The 23310-nt window shown below is 42.9% G+C and overlaps 1 protein-coding gene across 3 annotated transcripts in view; it reads left to right on the plus strand.

The window, feature by feature from the left end:
• Positions 1–23310, plus strand: part of LOC132104565 (tenascin) — an 83909-nt gene that overhangs the window by 55396 nt on the left and 5203 nt on the right. For 2 of the 3 annotated variants that reach the window (XM_059510126.1, XM_059510128.1), the window contains 6 exons: positions 4652–4774; positions 15184–15327; positions 16230–16349; positions 16552–16707; positions 17034–17170; positions 17355–17487. In XM_059510126.1, the coding sequence (XP_059366109.1) occupies positions 4652–4774; positions 15184–15327; positions 16230–16349; positions 16552–16707; positions 17034–17170; positions 17355–17487 (813 nt within the window). Of the gene's footprint in view, positions 1–4015; positions 4628–4651; positions 4775–15183; positions 15328–16229; positions 16350–16551; positions 16708–17033; positions 17171–17354; positions 17488–23310 lie in introns of those variants that run through there. The other variant, XM_059510127.1, reaches the window with a different exon arrangement.

Raw genomic sequence — 23310 nt, forward strand, 5'->3', positions numbered from 1 at the left:
CGCACCAGTCGTCCGTGAGGGGCTGGTGCGCTGTTTTGTTTATTTTGTCATTAAAGTTTCATTGTGATTGTCCGCCGGTTCCCGCCTCCTTCTTGCCGAAGATTACAAAGGTTGTGATTCATTACAGTGGTGCCGAAGCCCGGGAGAAGGAGGGACGCGCTGCTGAAGATCCCTCGCCGCTGTGGTGAATCCGCGGTGCCAACGAGCAGGCGAGGAGTGTGCCGCCATGGACGCTCGAGGCGGTGGGCTGGAGCGAGTTGCCGGGGACGGGCGAGCTCGCTACCGGCCGCCCACGATAGGGAGGGGCGGCTGCCGTCCGTGAGGGAGCGGAGGAGTCTGCGCCGTTCGCCAGGTGGCCGGAGCCTGCTGCCATCCGCCGGAACGGGGAGGAGCAGGGAACGGGGGACTCCTGCCGGCTGCCCAAAACCGGAGGAGCTGTCGCCGTCCGCCGAGGGCCGTCCAGTGCCACCGCCAGGCACCGCGGAGGAGATCGCCCAGCCGGTGGAGGGCCGAGCAGCGGTGCGTCTGGGAACCGGATTTTTTTTTTTCTCCTCTCTCCCCTCTCTCGTCTCTGTCGCTCCTCCTTCCATCTCCTTTTCTCTCGCCTCGCCTGTCCTACCCCCAGGTTCCCGCAGGTCCCCGTGAGCGGTCCCCCCCCGGAGGGAGGGGGGGGGGGGGTTGAGTAGAGCGCAGTCTCGGGAGTACCCCCCGGCCTGCGAGGGGCGATGGGGGTATGTGACGAGTGGGGCGGGGCCGAGGGACATGGGAGCGAGGCCGGTGGAGTGATTGGAGATGAGCTACACCTGTTCGACCCGCCGGTCTCGAGGCCCACGGAGGAAATGGAAGGATATAAAACTGGAGCGACGACAGTGAAGGACGAGAGAGGACCAGGCCTGGGCGTTATTTTAGGTTTTGGTTTCATTTTGTGCGCACCAGTCGTCCATGAGGGGCTGGTGCGCTGTTTTGTTTATTTTGTCATTAAAGTTTCATTGTGATTGTCCGCCGGTTCCCGCCTCCTTCTTGCCGAAGATTACAAAGGTTGTGATTCATTACATATATTAAATGATATAAATGTAAAAGACACACAGAGTAATTTTGCTGCCTACAATTTAGAATTCCTTGCATTTTGATGCTTCTAAATTCTCCTTAATGGACTAAATCACATATTGACTAGCTAGGACCATGCCACAAACAAGCTATGAAGCTATTAGTTGAACGGGAAGTTGGAGAAGAGTAGAAAGAGGATGAAGGGGTCGGGGAATGGGATGAGGGGGTCGAGGGAACTGGATAATGGTCAGGTTGATCAGGGCATCTAGAATTGATGGCTCAGAGAGATTCAGGGTGGAGGTACCGTCTCTAGCATATATTTAGGCCAGACAATGAGGACCCTCCGATACAACCTGATAGAAAGATAATGTGGCTTAAGGTTCACTAAATGGATGATAAAGTGAGGGAAGGGTGGGTTCGAGAGAACGAGACTAGCAGTAGGGTATGAGGTGGCCCGATATATATATGGAGGTTTCAGGAAGTCAGCTGATTGTTTGGGGCATGCCCCTGCTCCCGAACATCTGTTAACCAATTAACTCCATGTGTATGCATGCACTCTCTATGAAAGTTGGCAGAAATATAAAAACTTATATTCTCCCCAAAAAATACTTACGTACTGTAACAAAGTATTATTATGAAGTATTATTGATAATGAAATGTGATATTGTGGTTAACATTGCCCAAGCAACACTGTAAGCATCATGAAGACTCTCTCTTTCCTCTCACAGTGCCACTTTTAGTCTTGAATCAATTGAATCAGTTTCATTATTGAATCACCTCTAATGAAATGGGCCCTTATTCCAATAGGACACGGTAAGCCCACTTAGGCTTAAGCCAGAAAGTTAGACTCTGCTTCTTGACAACAAAAAGCTGCTCTGAATGCCGGAAGAGGCTAGAGCACTCTACATACACTAATAGCCCAAACTGGGCAGAATAAATTCTTACCCTGTTTATCCTTTGAGTTAGGACGAGCCAGAAGGGTGATGCCTTGTGCTCTGAACAGAGTGGAGAGTGCCTCTTGGTTTGAGGATGATTCTACAGTTATTAGGTCCAAACTCAAGGCATGAAACACTGACTGACAGTGCTTGTAAATCACCCACTCGCATGACAACATTAAAGCTAGACGAAGGGCGGTCTTAAATGAGAGGGGCCGTAAGTTGGCCGACTGGAGTGGTTCAAAGGGAGGGCTTCCTAGGGCCCTAAGTACTGTGTATAATTTAGGGTTGCACAGAGTAGTCAACTTATCAATTAGTTGATTTAAATGCTCTGCTGTGACACTTTTAAGTTTGACGTCGACTAATCGCTGGTCTTTTTTATCAACAATCAACTCATCTTTTTATCAAAAATTTTTATCAACACTGTTCTGTGATTTCTCAATAACATATAATAATAATAATTCTATAACAAGTTCTAGCATATATTTTTACCATCTAAAACCCACAGCTTCACTATTAGTAGACAGACGCTGCCAGGTCGAATGAACTCACACGCAATTGCTCTTTTATTAATGCATTCAGATAAATGTATCTGATTTAGAATGAGCAGGAAACTGTGAGAAATATAACTACCCAAAGACAAAAGAACTGATAAATGAGGCGTTATAGGAGCAGTAGCAATGTGGGCAGCGCTGCGTCATATGACATAGCTGTGCACAAGGTTTTGTTCATTAATGACAAAACCATGTCGTTCCAAACCCGTGAGACCTCATTTCAGATTCAGATCATGCTGTGATATTTGCATCATAATGGTACTTTTACTTCGTAATTGATAATTTGTTCTGAAAAACATTTTAAATTAAACCTCCCAACACATTTTTTTGTTTTATATTGCATAAGACACATTCGACTAAATATTTTAAGAAACATATAAAGCATTTTAAGCATTTTAAAATGTTGTTCATTGTATTGAGTTGAACTGAATCAATCTGAAATTACAAAAATATTTTTAATAAACAACAATAAATTGCTAGTGGAATCAATATGAATTCAATATTTCACATCCCTACCTATTATAAATTAGCGATCTGTGGATGAATTGTATGTAATTAGCATCTTTTAGTGTTGCGTTCTTCTGCAAAAAACTGGACTTGCCAGTATGTCTGTCCACACATTCCCATCATGCAAATGTGTCTTGAATATCAGCAGAAAAACTGTTTGTTTAATAGTTTCACCTTAACACTGTCTCCATTCATATGGTAATAACTAACTGTTCACAACTAATATTACATCTAGATTACACGAATACTTTTTTTTTTGTTATGACAGCCACTAATTAATACATGATTAATTTAGCTGAATTCATTTAAAATAACATTTCTTTAATTTAATCTTTAATCTTTTCTTAATTTAATAACTTTATTATTTTGAGAGTTACCACTGATAAATGCAACAATTTATTAGTTGATTAAATGTTGTAGTTTGTTTATTCTTGTTCAAAAGCAGCATCTGTGACATGCTATTGATTATGCAAGCAAATAATTGTAGCTTGTCCTTCAATGTGTCACAATTAAGAAAAATTAAATTAATTAAATTTTGTAATCGTTAAATCAATATAAACATAACCTGATGCCATGATGATTCTGTCTGATTGGAACTAATGGAATCACACTAAGGCTGCTAACTCACGTTATATATATATATATATATATATATATATAACATAAATACAAACGTTGTCACATTTCTCCAAACTGAGGGATAACTTAAAATTATTATTATTATTATTTTTATTTATTTTTATTTTTTTATATTTTATTTTTATTTTATATTTTTTTGGTAACTAATGCTTAAAGTTCTAAGGAGCTTACTTCTCCCATTCTGGGAATATTAACCTGTAAAATTCCTTTTGATGACTATTCAGGAGATACGAATGAAGAACAAAATAGAGTTCTGGTAAAAACAGTAAGATATATTCATGAGACAGTCCTGCTCATCACCATTTATCGCTGCTTTGATCTTCTCTCATTCAGGGTAAGATTACAGTCAGCCATCTTCATGTCTCCCCTCATCACTCACCCTCAGTCCAGGGTAAGACCATGGTCGCCCCCCTTGATTTCAAACAAACAGCAGTGGTTGATTCCTATGTAAAATAACTTGTTCAGTATTGGCCAACAAGACACAAATTGTTTTGTTTTTATTGAAATAACTCAACAGCTATTCACGTTTCCTCCTCAGTGTCTTCACTTCCTTACTCATTTCTTCTTTGCATTTTTCTTCTCTCCAGGTTCAAAAGAGAAGCATCAGCATCATAATGTCACGCTTGTGTTTTCTTGCTCCTGTGCAGGATTTCATGTCAGTCATTAACAGTGATGTTTCTGTGGGGCTCTGTATAGGCGGTGGCCTATATACTGTATATATGTTTCGACTGCACATATATACACTTATGTTTTCACTCAAATAACCGATAGCCAACCTTATTTTTGATACATGTATGTAGGGGTTTTCACAGAGAAGAGAGAATTGTGAATGCAAGTAAACAAGTACTGCATAACAATGTTTTATTTCTTCTGATTCTGACTTGTTTATCTGTAAGCTTTTTTTTTCTTCTCTGTTTCTCTTTTCTGTCTCTTTCTGATGTTGAACTGTATTTAATGTTCTGTACCCAGGCCCTGAGCCTCCATCCAATCTTGCTTTCAGCGATGTGACTGACAGCTCTTTCATGGTGTCCTGGACCAAACCGAAGAGCAAGGTGTCTGGATTCAAGATTACATACACTCATGTGCAAGAAGGTAACTCGAACCTCAGAAGAAGAAAAAAAGAAAACAAAAATAAATCTGAAAACTGTACATACTTCATAAAACTAGCTCAAAGTAATATGAAATGGTCCTTTCAACAAAAAGGGGTGCACAATTACTTCTCTAAGCCTCTTATTGTTGCATGCTTAATTACAGTAACAATCTGATGATTAGTTAAAGTAATATGTTTGTTACAGTAATGAGATTGGGGGTAAATTTAAAGTCTGTATAATTTTTTTTTTTTTTTAATTAACACTATTTACTTTGTTAGCACACATAACTAGTCTTGAGGTGAACAGTTCATCTGTGCAAGTTAATCCACAGAAAAAAGAAAAAAAATCTTGGTAGTCTTTAATCCCCAACTAAGCAAGCCAAAACGTGACAGTGGCAAGGAACCATCAGTGACAATAATGGAGAAAAAAAAACCTTGGGAGAAACTAGGCTCAGTCGGGGGTCCAGTTCTCCTCTGGCCAGACCAAACCAGCATGGTGAGATTTAATGCCAGGCTGCAACATATGTCAGATTGAGCAGAGGTCTTTTGTGGGTCCCGTGGTCTTGTGCAGATGGTCATCGAGGTGATGAGGTCTTCACAGGGGATCTGTTTCTGGGGTGCATCTAGTTGACATGGTCTCCGTTGACATTCAGGGCATTTGAATGTTTTCACACAGTTCAGTGATGTGAAAGAAGTTGATGAGAACATTAAAAAGTATAGTAAGCTCAAGTGTGATTCTTCTTTACAGACAATTGGCAACAAAGATGGCAGATTATTTTCCTATTTTCCATTTTATCTCTTTCTTATAAAAACCACCAGAGCAACCATTGACAAAACCCTAACAAATGATTTGGCACAGCCTAGAAATTAAGGGCTTTCTTCTGCTGCACATTAAATATTAAAGCCCATGTTGCAGGTTAACCACCACTGTCGATTAATGGGTACATAAATCACTTAAGATATGTGACGTCACGTTGGGGAGAAGTGGAGGAAAGGTAGCCTCAGCCTAGTATTAGAACTATGGCGACTGACTGGGATGAGGAAGAGGTGGCAAGAGCCAACATGTAAGATGGCCAGCAGCCGTATAATTTCAAACGTGCCAGACGTGAGAGGGCAAGAACTGATGGCCGTCAAAGCCAATTAAATGCATGGTCCGAGGAGTATGAGTGGAGAGTTGGTGAAGTGTCCTGGTAAGTTGCTATCATTTAGCAACGCAGCAATGAGCACTGGAGCTAGTCTACGAGCAGCAGTGCACAATAACGACACATATATATATATTTTTTTTTTACTGTCATTGGATAGCACAGAGTGAAAAATCAATGTTTTCTTTCTTATATCTTGTGGCAGTGATCATGACATTAGTTCAGGTAAGTACCGGTAACCTTTGTCATAGTGTGGTTGTACTGGTAAATTTTGTCTTTGTCATCTAGAAATAGAAAGCATCTTGCTAGCTATATGGACGTTTCTAAGTGTTTATGTCTTCCTCCGGTGAAAATGTTGCAAACATAGCTGCGTGTATGTCGCTGTGTTTGGCAGGTGCTTGTGTGGGTGGTGCCATCCCATGGAAACTGCGTTGGAAAGCTTGTGCTGTAGGGAAGTGAGTGCGTTTTGGTCGCTGTTGGTCGATATTTATCTATTTATCTGTCTGTCTATCTATCTATATATCTAGTCTATCTATCTATCTATCTATATCTATGTATTTATCAAATTATCTATAATCTGAATACCCTTGTCTACTACTCAGCTCTCTAGTCACTCTCAATGTTTTCAAGGCCGGCTTTGGTAAATTCTCTCCCCAACGTGACATAAAGCAGTGCATTGTGGGGGAAAGGACAGTTGGAAGATCCTATGTAGGAGCGAGGCGGGTTAAGCCTCCTGGACCCCTTCAAAAAGGAGACAGCTAAGTTGTTCCTGCCCACCAACTGGCCATATATAGGAGCATGAGAAGCTGCTATAGCTGCCACATAGACCTTGAGAGTGGATGGGGAATGACCCTTATCCAACAGCTCTTGGAGAAAGGACAATACCAATGATATGTCACAGAAGGTTGGGTCTTTGCCGTGGGTTGTGTACCAGACGGAGAAGACAGACCATTTAACAGCATAGAGACATCTCTTAGATGGGTCCCTAGACTGAGAATTTGTATTTAAAATGCTCTTGGGGATGTCTGCAGGCTACCATCGAGTGGCCAGAGGTGAGGAGCCCACAGCTTGGGCTGGGGGTGTCATAACATTTTGTTCTCCTCAGTGAGAAGGTCCCTTCTCAGAGGAATGGGCCACAGGGCTGCAGTGAGCAGCTGAGACAGCCCAGAGAACAAATGTTGGTTCCTCCACAGCGGGGCCACTAGGACAACCTTGTGTTTTTGCTTCCTGATTCAAATACTTACCTGAGGGATAAGGGCAATTGGGGGAAAAGTGTAAAAGAGGAGGTTGAGCCAGTCATGGGCTAACACATCCTTGCCCTTTGAAAAAAAAAAAAGTTGTACAATGAGAGTTGCTTTTGAGGCAAAGAGGTCAAACTCTGCCTTCCCAAAGATCTCCCAGATTCTCTGAACCATTTGCGGATGGAGCATCTACTCCTCTGAGGAGTTGTTTTTCCGGGACAGCTCCTTGATTCAACCTGCCCAGCCAATGCATTGCTTTCAGCAAACGCAAGTTGAGCTGTGCCCATTCCAAGAGGCACTCCACCAGAATGAAGAGGTGCTTCGAGGAGAGCCCTCTCTGACGATTTATATAGGACACCACACTCATGCTGTCCGAGTGGACTAGAACGTGATGACCCTTTAGGTCTAAAAAAAAAAAAAACTGGCCGAAAGCCAGTTTGCCATTGCATAGAGCTCAACAACCCCCATTGGACACATCTGTTGGGACAAACTTCCTCCTGCAGACCATTCCCAGAGCCATGCCCTGATCCATCCACTGAGTGTCTTTCCAAGTGACCAGAAATGCTACACACCTTGATGTACTGTATATCCACCTTAACATACAGCCATCCATGATGCCAAAGCTGGGACAGAACTTGTGGTTTCAACCAGTACGAAGCAGGCCAAGCTGTAGCAACAGAGATGCAGAAGCCATGAGGCCCAACATCTTCTGAAACTTCCTGAGAGGGTGAGAGGCTCAAATTTTGAAGGAGGCTAAGATGAGCCAGTCATCGAAGGTAATGTAAAATGAGAATTCCTATCTGCCTCAGAGGGGAAAGAGCCACATCAATGCACTTCCTAAAAGTGTGACGAGTGAGGGACAGTCATAAGGGAAGGGCCTTGTATTGATAAGCCACTCCCTCAAAGGTAAATCTTAAGAATCGTCTGTGATGGGGGACTATCTGGATGTTAAAGTAGGTGTGTTTCAGAGAGAAGAATCTGTCCCCTGGGCAAACTTGCTAGTGGATGTGTTTCAAGTAGTCAAGTCACCTTTATTTATAGTGCTTTAAACAAAAGAGATTGTGTCAAACCAACTGAACATCATTAATTAGTAAAACAGTGTGTCAATAATACAAATTGACAATTAAAGGCAGTCCATCATTGAATTTAGTGATGTCATCATTCATGTCAGTTCAGATTAAATAGTATCCGTGCAATCATTTGCAATCAAGTCAAAGATATCACTGTAAATTAAGTGTCCCCAACTAAGCAAACCAGAGGCGACATCGGCAAGGAACCACAACTCCATAGGTGACTTAATGGAGAAATGGAGAAATTTAGGTGACCTAAACGAAACCAGCAGTTCAATTCCTGGTTGCAGCATAGTCAGATTGTGCAGAAGAATCATCTTCCTGTGGTCTTGTCCCTGTGGTCGTCTCAGACAAGGTCTTTACAGGGGATCTGTATCTGGGACTCATCTACAACCCGAATTCCGGAAAAGTTGGGACGTTTTTTAAATTTTAATAAAATGAAAACTAAAGGAATTTCAAATCACATGAGCCAATATTTTATTCACAATAGAACACAGATAACTTAGCAAATGTTTAAACTGAGAAATTTTACACTTTTATGCACTTAATTAGCTCATTTAAAATGTAATGCCTGCTACAGGTCTCAAAAAAGTTGGCACGGGGGCAACAAATGGCTAAAAAAGCAAGCAGTTTTGAAAAGATTCAGCTGGGAGAACATCTAGTGATTAATTAAGTTAATTGATATCAGGTCTGTAACATTATTAGCTATAAAAGCTTTGTCTTAGAGAAGCAGAGTCTCTCAGAAGTAAAGATGGGCAGAGGCTCTCCAATCTGTGAAAGACTGCGTAAAAAAATTGTGGAAAACTTTAAAAACAATGTTCCTCAACGTCAAATTGCAAAGGCTTTGCAAATCTCATCATCTACAGTGCATAACATCATCAAAAGATTCATAGAAACTGGAGAAATCTCTGTGCGTAAGGGACAAGGCCGGAGACCTTTATTGGATGCCCGTGGTCTTCGGGCTCTCAGACGACACTGCATCACTCATCGGCATGATTGTGTCAATGACATTACTAAATGGGCCCAGGAATACTTTCAGAAACCACTGTCGGTAAACACAATCCGCCGTGCCATCAGCAGATGCCAACTAAAGCTCTATCATGCAAAAAGGAAGCCATATGTGAACATGGTCCAGAAGCGCCGTCGTGTCCTGTGGGCCAAGGCTCATTTAAAATGGACTATTTCAAAGTGGAATAGTGTTTTATGGTCAGACGAGTCCAAATTTGACATTCTTGTTGGAAATCACGGACGCCGTGTCCTCCGGGCTAAAGAGGAGGGAGACCTTCCAGCATGTTATCAGCGTTCAGTTCAAAAGCCAGCATCTCTGATGGTATGGGGGTGCATAAGTGCATACGGTATGGGCAGCTTGCATGTTTTGGAAGGCTCTGTGAATGCTGAAAGGTATATAAAGGTTTTAGAGCAACATATGCTTCCCTCCAAACAACGTCTATTTCAGGGAAGGCCTTGTTTATTTCAGCAGGACAATGCAAAACCACATACTGCAGCTATAACAACAGCATGGCTTCGTCGTAGAAGAGTCCGGGTGCTAACCTGGCCTGCCTGCAGTCCAGATCTTTCACCTATAGAGAACATTTGGCGCATCATTAAACGAAAAATACGTCAAAGACGACCACGAACTCTTCAGCAGCTGGAAATCTATATAAGGCAAGAATTGAACCAAATTCCAACAGCAAAACTCCAGCAACTCATAGCCTCAATGCCCAGACGTCTTCAAACTGTTTTGAAAAGAAAAGGAGATGCTACACCATGGTAAACATGCCCCGTGCCAACTATTTTGAGACCTGTAGCAGAAATCAAAATTGAAATGAGCTCATTTTGTGCATAAAATTGTAAACTTTCTCAGTTTAAACATTTGCTATGTTATCTATGTTCTATTGTGAATAAAATATTGGCTCATGTGATTTGAAAGTCTTTTAGTTTTCATTTTATTAAAATTTAAAAAACGTCCCAACTTTTCCGGAATTCGGGTTGTAGTTGTCCTGGTGTCTGCTGTCTCTCAGGGCTGTAGAGGTCCTTTCTAGGTGCTGCTGGTTACGTACTGGATACGTGTGACTGCAGTGACCCTCTGATCTGGATACAGACTGGATCTGGTGGCTACGGTGACCTCGGAATAAGAAAGAAACAGACAAATATTAGTGTAAATTCCATTCTTCTAATGATGTGGCAAGTACATCGGGTGTTATGGGAAGTGTTCCCGGTTCCAGTTTACCTAATTAATGCAGCCTAAAAATCCTTTAATGGATTTAGATATTAGAAGTGTATTAGTGTGTTATGTGTAAACCAGGTTAAAGGGATAGGTCTTTAATCTAGATTTAAACTGCAAGAGTGTGTCTGCCTCCCGAACAATGTTAGGTAGGTTATTCCAGAGTTTAGGTGCTAAATAGGAAAAGGATCTGCTGCCCGCAGTTGATTTTGATATTCTAGGTATTATCAAATTGCCTGAGTTTTGAGAACATAGCGGACGTAGAGGATTATAATGTAAAAGGAGCTCATTCAAATACTGAGGTGCTAAACCATTCAGGGCTTAGTAATAAGCAATATTTTAAACTCTATACGATGTTTGATAGGGAGCCAGTGCAGTGTTGACAGAACCGGGCTAATATGGTCATACTTCCTGGTTCTAGTAAGAACTCTTGCTGCTGCATTTTGGACTAGCTGTAGTTTGTTTACTAAGCGTGCAGAACAACCACCTAATAAAGCATTACAATAATCTAACCTTGAGGTCATAAATGCATGGATTAACATTTCTGCATTTGACATTGAGAGCATAGGCCGTAATTTAGATATATTTTTGAGATGTAAAAATGCAGTTTTACAAATGCTAGAAACGTGGCTTTCTAAGGAAAGATTGGTATTAAATAGCACACCTAGGTTCCTAACTGATGACGAAGAATTGACAGAGCAGCCAGTGTTCTAGGTTATTACATGCAGAGTTTTTAGGCCCTATAATTAACACCTCTGTTTAAGAAGTTACTCGTCATCCAGTTTTTATACCGACTATGCATTCCATTAGTTTATCAAATTGGTATGTTTCGCAGGGCCGCAAAGAAATATAGAGCTGAGTATCATCAGCATAACAGTGAAAGCTAACATCATGTTTCCTGTTGATATCTCCTAAGGGTAATATGTAGAGCATGAAGAGTAATGGCCCTAGTACTGAGCCTTGAGGTACTCCATAATGCACTTGATTGATAGAAGTGATACCTCTTTATTCACTGCTACGAACTTATGGCGGTCATATAAGTACGATATAGACCATGCTAATGCACTTCCATAAATGCCAACAAAGTTTTTTAGTCTATGCAAAAGAATGTTGTGGTCAATAGTGTTGAACGCAGTGCTAAGATCCAATAGCACTAATAGAGAGATAGAAACACAATCAGATGATAAGAGCAGGTCATTTGTAACTAAAGAGCAGTCTCAGTACTTTGATACGGTCTAAATCCTGACTGGAAATCCTCACAGATACCATTTTTCTCCAAGAAGGAATTTTCTAGTATCTTGGACAGTAATTAACTGTAATTGGACTGTAATTAACTAGTTATGTGGGGTCAAGTTGTGTGTTTTTGATTAGAGGCTTAATATCAGCCAGTTAGTCATCCTGAATGGCCATTTCATGAGGGTGTGGTTCAGGTGTCTGAGATCAAGGATGGGCTATAAGCCGCCATCCTTTTTGGGGATGAGGAAGTAATGGCTGTAGAAACCTGACTCGCACTGAACAGGAGTAATTGTCTCTATGGCTCCTTTTGCCATTAAATCAATCACCTCGGATCGCAGGACATGTGCATCTTTGCTCTGTACTAAGGTGGGAACAATGCCACTGAATCGCAAGGGTCTTTGAGCGAATTGAAGTGGGTAAGCTCATTTTATCATCCCCACACCCCAGTCTGACATTCTGGGGATGGCCCTTTTCTTCAGCACTTTTGACCAATATGAGGGCAGAGGAAGCAGAAGTACATCTCTAGTGGAGACCACTCTAAACACTAAACTCTTCAACAGTCTTAGAAAGGATGAGGAGAAGCTTGGTGTCAATGTCTACCTTGGCTTCGCTGGGTTCGGCAGAGTGTAAGGGGGCAGGGTCAATTGTCAAGCCCGACAGCTTCTCAGCATCTGAGGCCACCAATGACATACTGTCATCCAGGGGATCGTCCTCACTTCCACCGAATGAGACCAAGTAACTCGCAGCAGAAGGAGAAAAAATCTGAGGATCCTATGGCGGTATGCCCACTTATATAGCCACAAGTACACACCCATATTGCCGGGCTTCGTGGCAATAGGCTTTATATTTGGTGAGAACATTATGTTTGGGTTGAGCGGCCCAAATAGTGTCTGTTGAGTTTGCCAGTTGCATCCACAAGGGATCAAACACATACAAACAGCTTACAATCACCCACAGTCAAATGGGGGCATGGAGAGATTTAATCGGTCACTGAAAAATGATCTGAGAGGCCACTTGGCTCAAGGGCGCTCTTTCAGTGAGGCCTTGTCTCAAACTCTTCTACACTACAGATCAGCTCAGCATGGCACTACTGGGGTGTCACCAGCAAAATTGATGCAGGGATGAGAGTTGAAGTTACCCCTACACAGACTGTGGAAACCCTGTGGTGAAAGCCAGGGTTAACAGGGTCCATCTTCCTGCTGGACTGGGTGCGAGTTCAGTGGCCATGAGAGAAAAACAATCTCTTCTGGTTCAGCAGCCACAAAAGCCATTAGGTTCAGTTAGATTACAGCTATCTCAGTAGTTGCTGTTGGCTTGGGAAAGCATTGTGCCCTTCTAGTGTTATCTGGGATGCTATGCTCCCCTGCTTTCTGTTGAATTCTTCATGCCATCTGCCTTAGCACAGCATCAGGTGACAATCTGGCCACCATCTGCAGCAGATAAGGCCTACCAGACCTCGGTCTGCACGTCTTCAGGATTAGCTAACATCTATTCACACTTAGCTTAAAGTAATGTGTTCATTACTTTAGTGAGACAGAATGAATGGCAGTTACTTTAAGGGTTTGGAATGTAAAGTGATGTTGATACTTGAATGTTTTCATGCAGTTCAATGAAGTGAAATAAGTTGATGGGAACTATAAAAAAGTAAAGTAAGCTCAAGTATTAACTCATGCTGCTCAAAACATTCTACATTTTTGAAAATGTATGAAAACAATTCTGACAAAACAACAAATATTTCTCTGGAATGTGTTATATATATTAATATTTATTTTACTTAAATAGACTTTAAAAAAAAAAAGATCAACAGCCTGAATCTGCAATTAATCAATAGGTACTGTATCAGCAGAGTAAAATTTGGACTTCTCTTTCAAACTCTTTTTTACTTGTTCAAATTTACTTTTTGGTCTTTGAGCTTTTTCTCTCCACCATTATGGGCTGTTGTTCATTAGACAAAATCAGAGGTGTAAAAAGTTAAAAAAGTATCTGGGCAAAAACATACTTGAGGAAAATTAAAAAAGTACGACTTTAAATTGTTCTCAAGTTTGACTACGGGGAGGGAGAAAACAAAACAAAATGCACAGGTCAAACACATATCTAGTGCAACAACAAAAACAATTAAAATACAGCACAGTGAAACACACAAAACAAAACGATTAAAAGGAAACTCCATCCTTTTCACCCTCATGCCATCTCACACATATATATATATATGACTTTTATTTATCAGATGAACACAAACAAAGAGTTTTAAAAAAATAAGCATCTCTCTTCGTATAATGCAAGTTTATGGGATATCCAAAAATGACACTTCAAAAACTACACAAAGTGAATATGACAGTAACTATAACAGTGAATATAACCCTGTTGATGAATCAGTGTCTTTTTAAATGTGTAAGAAAAAAAAACCTATCCCAAACTATCCCTTTGAAGAGCAAAATGTGATGCAGAGACTAGAAATATATTCCAGACAGAATACAATGAGTTGAATTAATGAGGACAGTTATGGAATTTAAACATACAGCATTAATGTTTTGAAAGGCCACTTTTTTGTGTTGTCTATTCAACGTCTAATTGTTAATTGTTAAAAATTTAACTTTTAATTGTTTATTTGGGACATTCAGAGTTTTTCTAAACATGAACATCACTAAATATGAATTACAATTAATTTAATATACAATGTTCATTTAAACACTTTTTTGGAGGTTTTTAATATTTAATTTGAAAAAAAAAAAGGCATTCCCACAAAAATATTACTTTTATTTAAATTCTCATCACTGATTTATTTGCACTCAATCTTGTCCATTCAGCCAATGTATTTCACAGCTTATAGCTCTATCAAAACAGAAAGAATGATCAATAAACTTTTTCTTAGGAAAACACAACTTTGCTACCTCAATATGCTTCCTATATGTTTTGATGGTGAACTTTTGAAGCCATCTGATGAAAGTCACAACTGAAGCAGAAATGTGTGTGCTTGATGCCTGAAAACAATGATGATTGGTTATCATGTCAAGCATACAATTTGAGCTTCCGTTTACCATATTAAATGTGCTTTAGATAAAATAAAATTGTAATGTGCTTTTTCAAGATGAAAATAAATTGCAAGGAGTAAAAAGTACAGTTTTTTCTTCAGAAATGTAATCAAGTAAAACTACAAGTAGTCATTTTAAATTGTACTTGAATAAAGTACAAATCCCCCAAAATAATACTCAAGTACAGTAATCAATTAAAATTACTAACATATTTTACACCTCTGGAAAAAATGTGTTTATGTCAGTTACATCTTTGTCTGTTTATACTGTCTTTGTCTTCCCAAAAGTTTATGTCCCACAGTCTTATCATTGCATGATTTGGGGCTGAATAAATTATAAATTTCATTAAAAACAAAAAAAAAGAAGGTTAAGCACCACATTTTACTGAGCCTGCTGACTGAAAGTGTCAAATATGCATCTTCTGATTCTTGTATAATATTTATGTTTCTTGTTGGTGTAATGTCAGGTGAGCCGATCTCTGTTAGTGTGGACTCAGAAACTCTCCAGCTGGCTCTCTCGCGGATGTCTCCTGGCTCCACATATGAGGTCCATGTGATGTCTGTACTTGGACAAGACGAAAGTGACTCCATCCAGGATACTGTAACCACTTGTAAGTTACCCATCATTCTAGAAAGAGTAATATAGGGAACCAGTGGTTAAAATCCAAGGCTGATAACTAACGGTTGTGCAGGACTGATTCATGAACTGTCACCATTGTGTATTATTTAGGCATTTAACCTCATACTCTTGGAGGACTGAATTAATTTCAGCTTGATTTTCATCATCAATAAGTAAAATCAAAGTAGTTGAATAAAGTTCAGTCATTGTTTCCACTTTGGCACAATTTAGAGTTTACTTAAAGGGGTCATGAAATGGAGAATCAGAATGTTATTGATATTTACAAATATGAGACGTTACTCTACAATAAAAATACACTGCAGTTTACATAGCTCAAAACTAACTCCACAGTTTCAAATATTAATTATTATTTTCTACCCATCTGGATTTGAAATCAGAAGAATCATGAGTTGAGTTGCCCTTGACGCGACCCTTATCCTGAACCCTGCGTCATCATCATATGTCATCAAAAATGGACTGTCACAATTGACTGTTACGTAAATTATTCTCAACACGCAGCGTTGCATCTTTTGCAATACTACAAAATACTATACTGAAAACTAAGCAAGCAAAAGCAGTTCCCCAGCTAAAACAGTTTGCAGTGTTTCAGTTTCTTCTGCCTTGAGCTCAAACATATACAGCTCTATCACAGAGCTTGACATCTCAAGCATCAAAATATATGGCATGCTGTAAAGGAGGGCGTGGCTATGGTGTGATGATGTTAGCCAATCAGAGCTGTTGGCATTTACTGAAAGGCATGTCATAACAACACAAGCCTTCTGTACCTGTTTGCTAGTGTCAGACAAACAATGGCAGAGAGTTTAAAAAGAATGTTTGCTATTTCATTTAAGGCAGTAACTCTGCAGTAATTTTGATCGATCATGTATCTCTCAGTGCCTGACCCACCAACAGACCTGAGAGCCATAAACGTCACAGACAGTAAAGCGCTGTTGCTGTGGAGACCCGCCTTGGCAGCTGTCGACCACTATGTCATTGTGTATAGTTCTGAGGAAGGTGAGCGAAGTCTGCAAGTGTTGCTACGTAATAGAGTTTAAATGTCCCATCTTGAATACTCTGAGTATTGTTGATGTACAGGATATTTAAGATGGGACATTTGCTCACTGATACTATAGTGTGCTTTAAACCAGAAAAGTAAGCACTGACACACTTTTTATATTCCTGAAAAATGGCTCTCCTGTGTTTTTCCTCTTGTAAGCTCCTGGGTCTGGAAGAACTGTCAGAGTGTCTGGCAACGCTGCAGAAGAGCAGCTGCAGGTGCTGCAGTCCTCCACACGCTACAGAGTGAGCGTTCAGAGCCAGCTGGCAGACCTGAGCAGCTCCAGAGCAACCACAGCCTTCACAACATCCAGGGGTTAGCATAGCATAGCCATCATTAGGTCCTGTGCCTTCAATATAAGCCAAAGGTTGTTTTGTTTGTTTGTTTGTTTGTTTGTTTAAACTAAAGTGACTTTTCTGAGCCCTTTTTGCTCAATGACTGTTAATTAAGTGATTTTTAGCAGATGTATAAAGTCAATTGTCTCAATTTCCTGTAGGTCACAATAACTATTAACATTTTTATTGAAAACTTTACAAACTCCTTTATGAAATGACGCTTAAAAAAGCATGCGTGTGCAGTCTTTTGTTTCTTTATTTTAATAGCACCTGTTTAAGGCAGAAGTTTTCCTAACTATGTTTTAGGTAAAAAAATGGATGGTCCTCGTGATCTTAAAGCCAGTCAGGTTACGCCTCGTACTGCGCTGCTGTCTTGGAAACTACCTGTATCAACCATCAGCAGTTACAAGCTCAGCTATCACACGGATGGCCAGGACATTCAGGTCAGACTTTCACACCAGCTGAACAAAGCTGAGCATCTGTCTACAGTATATCAGCAGCACAGTGTGTGTTAGGACAGCAATGCCAGATGTCCCCATTAAACCCACCAGTCTCATTACATTGAGCAGTAACTGTGTGAACCGATGGTCTGTAGTACTTATAAATATATTTGTTTCTTCTGCACAGGAAGAGAATCTTGGCCCCATGGTCAAGGAGTTCAAGTTAACCAGACTGTACCCATCTTCAACATACACAGCTCACCTGCAGGCAGAGCGGGACGGCCTGTACACGAGCAGCGTTTCCACAGACTTCACCACCGGTACTGATGACGCTCTGATGCCTTCAACCGCAATCATCACTTTTCTCTAGTGCATTTGTCAGTTAATCTCACTATTAACATCACATTTTACCATAAAACCATCTGTCATCTGATAAATGACATATTCCAAATGTAAAATCAAAAACCCAATGAGAACTATATTTAGCAAATAAAACAAGGCCTATTTTAGAACCATTTCACTAGCTAGGACCACACCACAAACAAGCTATGAAACTGGGGAAAGAGTAGAAAGAGGATGAAGGGGTCGAGGGAATAGGATGGAGGGGTCAAGGGAATGGGATGATGGTCAGGTTGATCAGGGCATCTTGAATTGATGGCTCAGGGAGACTCAGGGTGGATGTACGGTCTCTAGCATATATTTAGGCCAGACAATGAGGACCCCCAAAGTTTGGAAGAGCTGAGTTAAGCATGAGCTCAGAATGCCTGATCATACGGAGAGGATGCAGAGGCTGATTAGTTCAGGCGTTAGATGGTTAACTCAGGTTCTTATATTCGTAAGCCTTTAGAAGTACGAATGTGTGAGAATGAGAGAAGCTGGGCAATCGCAGCCAGTGGTTATTCGTAGGAATAGTTGATCCTTCAAGTAGGTTTAAATGCACGTGGGGATCTGAGGAAGTAATGAGCGCAAGATGTTAAGTTGTAGATATACGGTGGGTCGGTTTGCTTTGAGGCAGTTACAGCCAGAGAGGTATCCTGAAGATCATGCTTGGAGCAAGGCAGTTAAGATTGGCTTCTTGGGGAGCCTATTTGGTGTTTTGTCTGTGGTATGACCGGCGAGTGATGCATGTTTATTCCGGAGCCAAGTCTAACTTCTGAAATGGAAAGCGAGAAGAAGAGTCGGTTTACGAGATTAAGGAGTCGTGGTATGGAGTTGCTCGGAAGAGAAATTGTTGTTGAGTAGATTAAGTGGGCCTATACATGAATTGCATTTCTGCCAAATATAATCATCCCTTGTTTCTGGTTTCAATTTCTACTGCATCGTCTGAACGGATGAGTAGATTTGGACTATTCAAACCCCGAAGGATGTTATGTTATGACTATGGGATACATTTCATAATGCTGTGGAGACTGTTCTTGACTGTAGATTGTAGGAAGTGAATTCCGGAGGCTGTTCAGAATCAACCCGTCAGCCACCATATTAACTGCCGAAGTCTATTTAGGGTGTTGCATCAGTATACATTTGGATGCAGCCGGGATGAGAGATGTAGATTAGTGTGGATATCCTCATTATGGAGGAGCAGATGAAGGTGCAACTATCTGAAGTCTTCGAGGAGGTGAAGAACGTAAGGAGACTCTGGTTTTTAGTAAGAATCCTTTGTAGCTTCTGAAGAGAGACCAACGTCCTAGGGCTACTTCTGCAAATGAATGAGGCTCACAATGAATTAACGGCACCATCCCAGAAGCCTCACCGGATTCATGATGGATAGGCAAGACTTGGCATTTAGTGTTATCGGCTTTGAGTGCGATTGAGGGGTAAAGAGAAAGTAGAGCAGGCTGAAGGAAGGGTGGAAGAAGGGATGTTGGGATGAAAGGTCTTTGAGTGGGGGGAGGGGGTTGAGGATGAGAGGATATAGGAGGGGGAGGAGGTAGGGAAAGGTAGGGAGAAACTGCAATTGAGAGGTAAAGAGGGTAGAGCAGGCTGAAGGAAGGGTGGAAGAGGGGATGTTGGGATGAAAGGATATCTTTGAGTTGGGGGAGTTGAGGATGAGGGGATATAGGAGGAGGTAGGAGGTTGGAGAAGGTAGGGAGAGAGTGCGATTGAGAGGTAAAGAAAGGGTAGAATAGGCTGAAGGAAGAGTGGAAGAAGGGATGTTGGGATGAAGTATGTCTTTGAGTGGGTTGTGTTGGAAGATGCAGGAAGGGAAGGAGGGAGGGAGAGAACGGAAAGAGGTTTTGGAAATAGAATTGGAGGTTGAAGGAGACCAGCTGGTCTGTGTGAGCAAACACTATAAAACATGCAATGCTCAATAGGTCGCTTAATCGCAGGAAGCCCCACCTTCTGAATGAAAGAGCCGAACAGTAAGTCAGCTCGTCACTGCAGCTGCCATTAGAAGCTTCCCGTTTGCTATAGAAACAGTCAGCCGTCTTAGACATGCACTAAGGACTGCGCGTTTACACTGACTGATCTAGCCTGAATAGGATAATGGTGCTGTAGTTAGCTGCGGGATCGTCCGCCTGAGGTGCTGTTGAAGCTGTATGATCGTTCACCTGAGGTGCTGCCTTGGTGGTGCTGTTGTAGCTGTGTGATCGTTCACCTGAGGTGCTGCTGGTGGTGCTGTTGTAGCTGTATGATCGTTCACCTGAGGTGCTGCTGGTGGTGCTGTTGTAGCTGTATGATCGTACACCTGAGGTGCTGCTGAGGTGGTGCTGTTGTAGCTGTATGATCGTTCACCTGAAGCGCTGCTGTGGTGGTGCTGTTGTAGCTGTATGATCGTACACCTGAGGGGCTGCTGAGGTGGTGCTGTTGTAGCTGTATGATCGTTCACCTGAGGCACTGCTGTGGTGGTGCTGTTGTAGATATATGATCGTTCACCTGAGGTGCTGCTGTGGTGGTGCTGTTGTAGCTGTATGATCGTTCACCTGAGGCGCTGCTGAGGTGGTGCTGTTGTAGCTGTATGATCGTACACTTGAGGGGCTGCTGAGGTGGTGCTGTTGTAGCTGTTTGATCGAACACCTGAGGCGCTGCTGAGGTGGTGCTGTTGTAGCTGTATGATCGTTCACCTGAGGTGCTGCCTTGGTGGTGCTGTTGTAGCTGTATGATCGTTCACCTGAGGGGCTGCTGAGGTGGTGCTGTTGTAGCTGTATGATTGTTCACCTGACGTGCTGCTGAGGTGGTGCTGTTGTAGCTGTATGATCGTTCACCTGAGGCACTGCTGTGGTGGTGCTGTTGTAGATATATGATCGTTCACCTGAGGTGCTGCTGTGGTGGTGCTTTTGTAGCTGTATGATCGTTCACCTGAGGCGCTGCTGAGGTGGTGCTGTTGTAGCTGTATGATCGTACACTTGAGGGGCTGCTGTGGTGGTGCTGTTGTAGATATATGATCGTTCACCTGAGGTGCTGCTGTGGTGGTGCTGTTGTAGCTGTATGATCGTTCACCTGAGGTGCTGCTGTGGTGGTGCTGTTGTAGCTGTATGATCGTTCACCTGAGGTGCTGCTGTGGTGGTGCTGTTGTAGATATATGATCGTTCACCTGAAGCACTGCTGTGGTGGTGCTGTTGTAGATATATGATCGTTCACCTGAAGCGCTGCTGTGGTGGTGCTGTTGTAGCTGTATGATCGTTCACCTGAGGTGCTGCCTTGGTGGTGCTGTTGTAGCTGTGTGATCGTTCACCTGAGGTGCTGCTGGTGGTGCTGTTGTAGCTGTATGATCGTTCACCTGAGGTGCTGCTGGTGGTGCTGTTGTAGCTGTATGATCGTACACCTGAGGTGCTGCTGAGGTGGTGCTGTTGTAGCTGTATGATCGTTCACCTGAAGCGCTGCTGTGGTGGTGCTGTTGTAGCTGTATGATCGTACACCTGAGGGGCTGCTGAGGTGGTGCTGTTGTAGCTGTATGATCGTTCACCTGAGGCACTGCTGTGGTGGTGCTGTTGTAGATATATGATCGTTCACCTGAGGTGCTGCTGTGGTGGTGCTGTTGTAGCTGTATGATCGTTCACCTGAGGCGCTGCTGAGGTGGTGCTGTTGTAGCTGTATGATCGTACACTTGAGGGGCTGCTGAGGTGGTGCTGTTGTAGCTGTTTGATCGAACACCTGAGGCGCTGCTGAGGTGGTGCTGTTGTAGCTGTATGATCGTTCACCTGAGGTGCTGCTGGTGGTGCTGTTGTAGCTGTATGATCGTTCACCTGAAGCGCTGCTGTGGTGGTGCTGTTGTAGCTGTATGATCATTCCCCTGAGGCACTGCTGTGGTGGTGCTCTTGTTAGCTGCAGACTCGTCCACCTGAGGCGCTGCCTTGGTGGTGCTGTTGTAGCTGTATGATCGTTCACCTGAGGGGCTGCTGAGGTGGTGCTGTTGTAGCTGTATGATTGTTCACCTGACGTGCTGCCATGGTGGTGCTGCTATAGCTGCAGACTCGTCCGCCTGAGGCGCTGCTGTGGTGGTGCTGTTGTAGCTGTATGATCGTACACCTAAGGTGCTGCTGAGGTGGTGCTGTTGTAGCTGTATGATCGTTCACCTGAAGCGCTGCTGTGGTGGTGCTGTTGTAGCTGTATGATCGTTCACCTGAGGGGCTGCTGAGGTGTTGCTTTTGTAGCTGTATGATCGTTCACCTGAAGCGCTGCTGAGGTGGTGCTGTTGTAGCTGTATGATCGTACACCTGAGGGGTTGCTGAGGTGGTGCTGTTGTAGCTGTATGATCGTTCACCTGAGGCACTGCTGTGGTGGTGCTGTTGTAGATATATGATCGTTCACCTGAGGTGCTGCTGTGGTGGTGCTTTTGTAGCTGTATGATCGTTCACCTGAGGCGCTGCTGAGGTGGTGCTGTTGTAGCTGTATGATCGTACACTTGAGGGGCTGCTGAGGTGGTGCTGGTGTAGCTGTATGAGCATTCACCTGAGGTGCTGCTGGTGGTGCTGTTGTAGCTGTATGATCGTACACCTGAAGCGCTGCTGTGGTGGTGCTGTTGTAGCTGTATGATCGTACACCTGAGGTGCTGCTGAGGTGGTGCTGTTGTAGCTGTATGATCGTTCACCTGAAGCGCTGATGTGGTGGTGCTGTTGTAGCTGTATGATCGTTCACCTGAGGGGCTGCTGAGGTGGTGCTGTTGTAGCTGTATGATCATTCACCTGAGGTGCTGCTGAGGTGGTGCTGTTATAGCTGTATGATCGTTCACCTGAAGCGCTGCTGTGGTGGTGCTGTTGTAGCTGTATGATCGTTCACCTGAAGCGCTGCTGAGGTGGTGCTGTTGTAGCTGTATGATCATTCACCTGAGGCGCTGCTGTGGTGGTGCTGTTGTAGATATATGATCGTTCACCTGAAGCGCTGCTGTGGTGGTGCTGTTGTAGATATATGATCGTTCACCTGAGGTGCTGCTGTGGTGGTGCTGTTGTAGCTGTATGATCATTCACCTGAGGGGCTGCTGAGGTGGTGCTGTTGTAGCTGTATGATCGTTCACCTGAAGCGCTGCTGTGGTGGTGCTGTTGTAGATATATGATCGTTCACCTGAGGGGCTGCTGAGGTGGTGCTGTTGTAGCTGTATGATCGTTCACCTGAGGCGCTGCTGTGGTGGTGCTGTTGTAGATATATGATCATTCACCTGAAGCGCTGCTGTGGTGGTGCTGTTGTAGATATATGATCGTTCACCTGAGGTGCTGCTGTGGTGGTGCTGTTGTAGCTGTATGATCATTCACCTGAGGGGCTGCTGAGGTGGTGCTGTTGTAGCTGTATGATCGTTCACCTGAAGCGCTGCTGTGGTGGTGCTGTTGTAGATATATGATCGTTCACCTGAGGTGCTGCTGTGGTGGTGCTGTTGTAGCTGTATGATCGTTCACCTGAGGTGCTGCTGTGGTGGTGCTGTTGTAGCTGTATGATCGTTCACCTGAGGTGCTGCTGTGGTGGTGCTGTTGTAGATATATGATCGTTCACCTGAAGCACTGCTGTGGTGGTGCTGTTGTAGATATATGATCGTTCACCTGAAGCGCTGCTGTGGTGGTGCTGTTGTAGCTGTATGATCATTCACCTGAGGCGCTGCTGTGGTGGTGCTGTTGTAGCTGTGTGATTGTTCACCTGAGGCGCTGCTGTGGTGGTGCTGTTGTAGCTGTGTGATCGTTCACCTGAAGCGCTGCTGTGGTGGTGCTGTTTTAGCT

This window comes from Carassius carassius, chromosome 25, assembly GCF_963082965.1.
Source record: "Carassius carassius chromosome 25, fCarCar2.1, whole genome shotgun sequence".
NCBI lineage: Eukaryota > Metazoa > Chordata > Actinopteri > Cypriniformes > Cyprinidae > Carassius > Carassius carassius.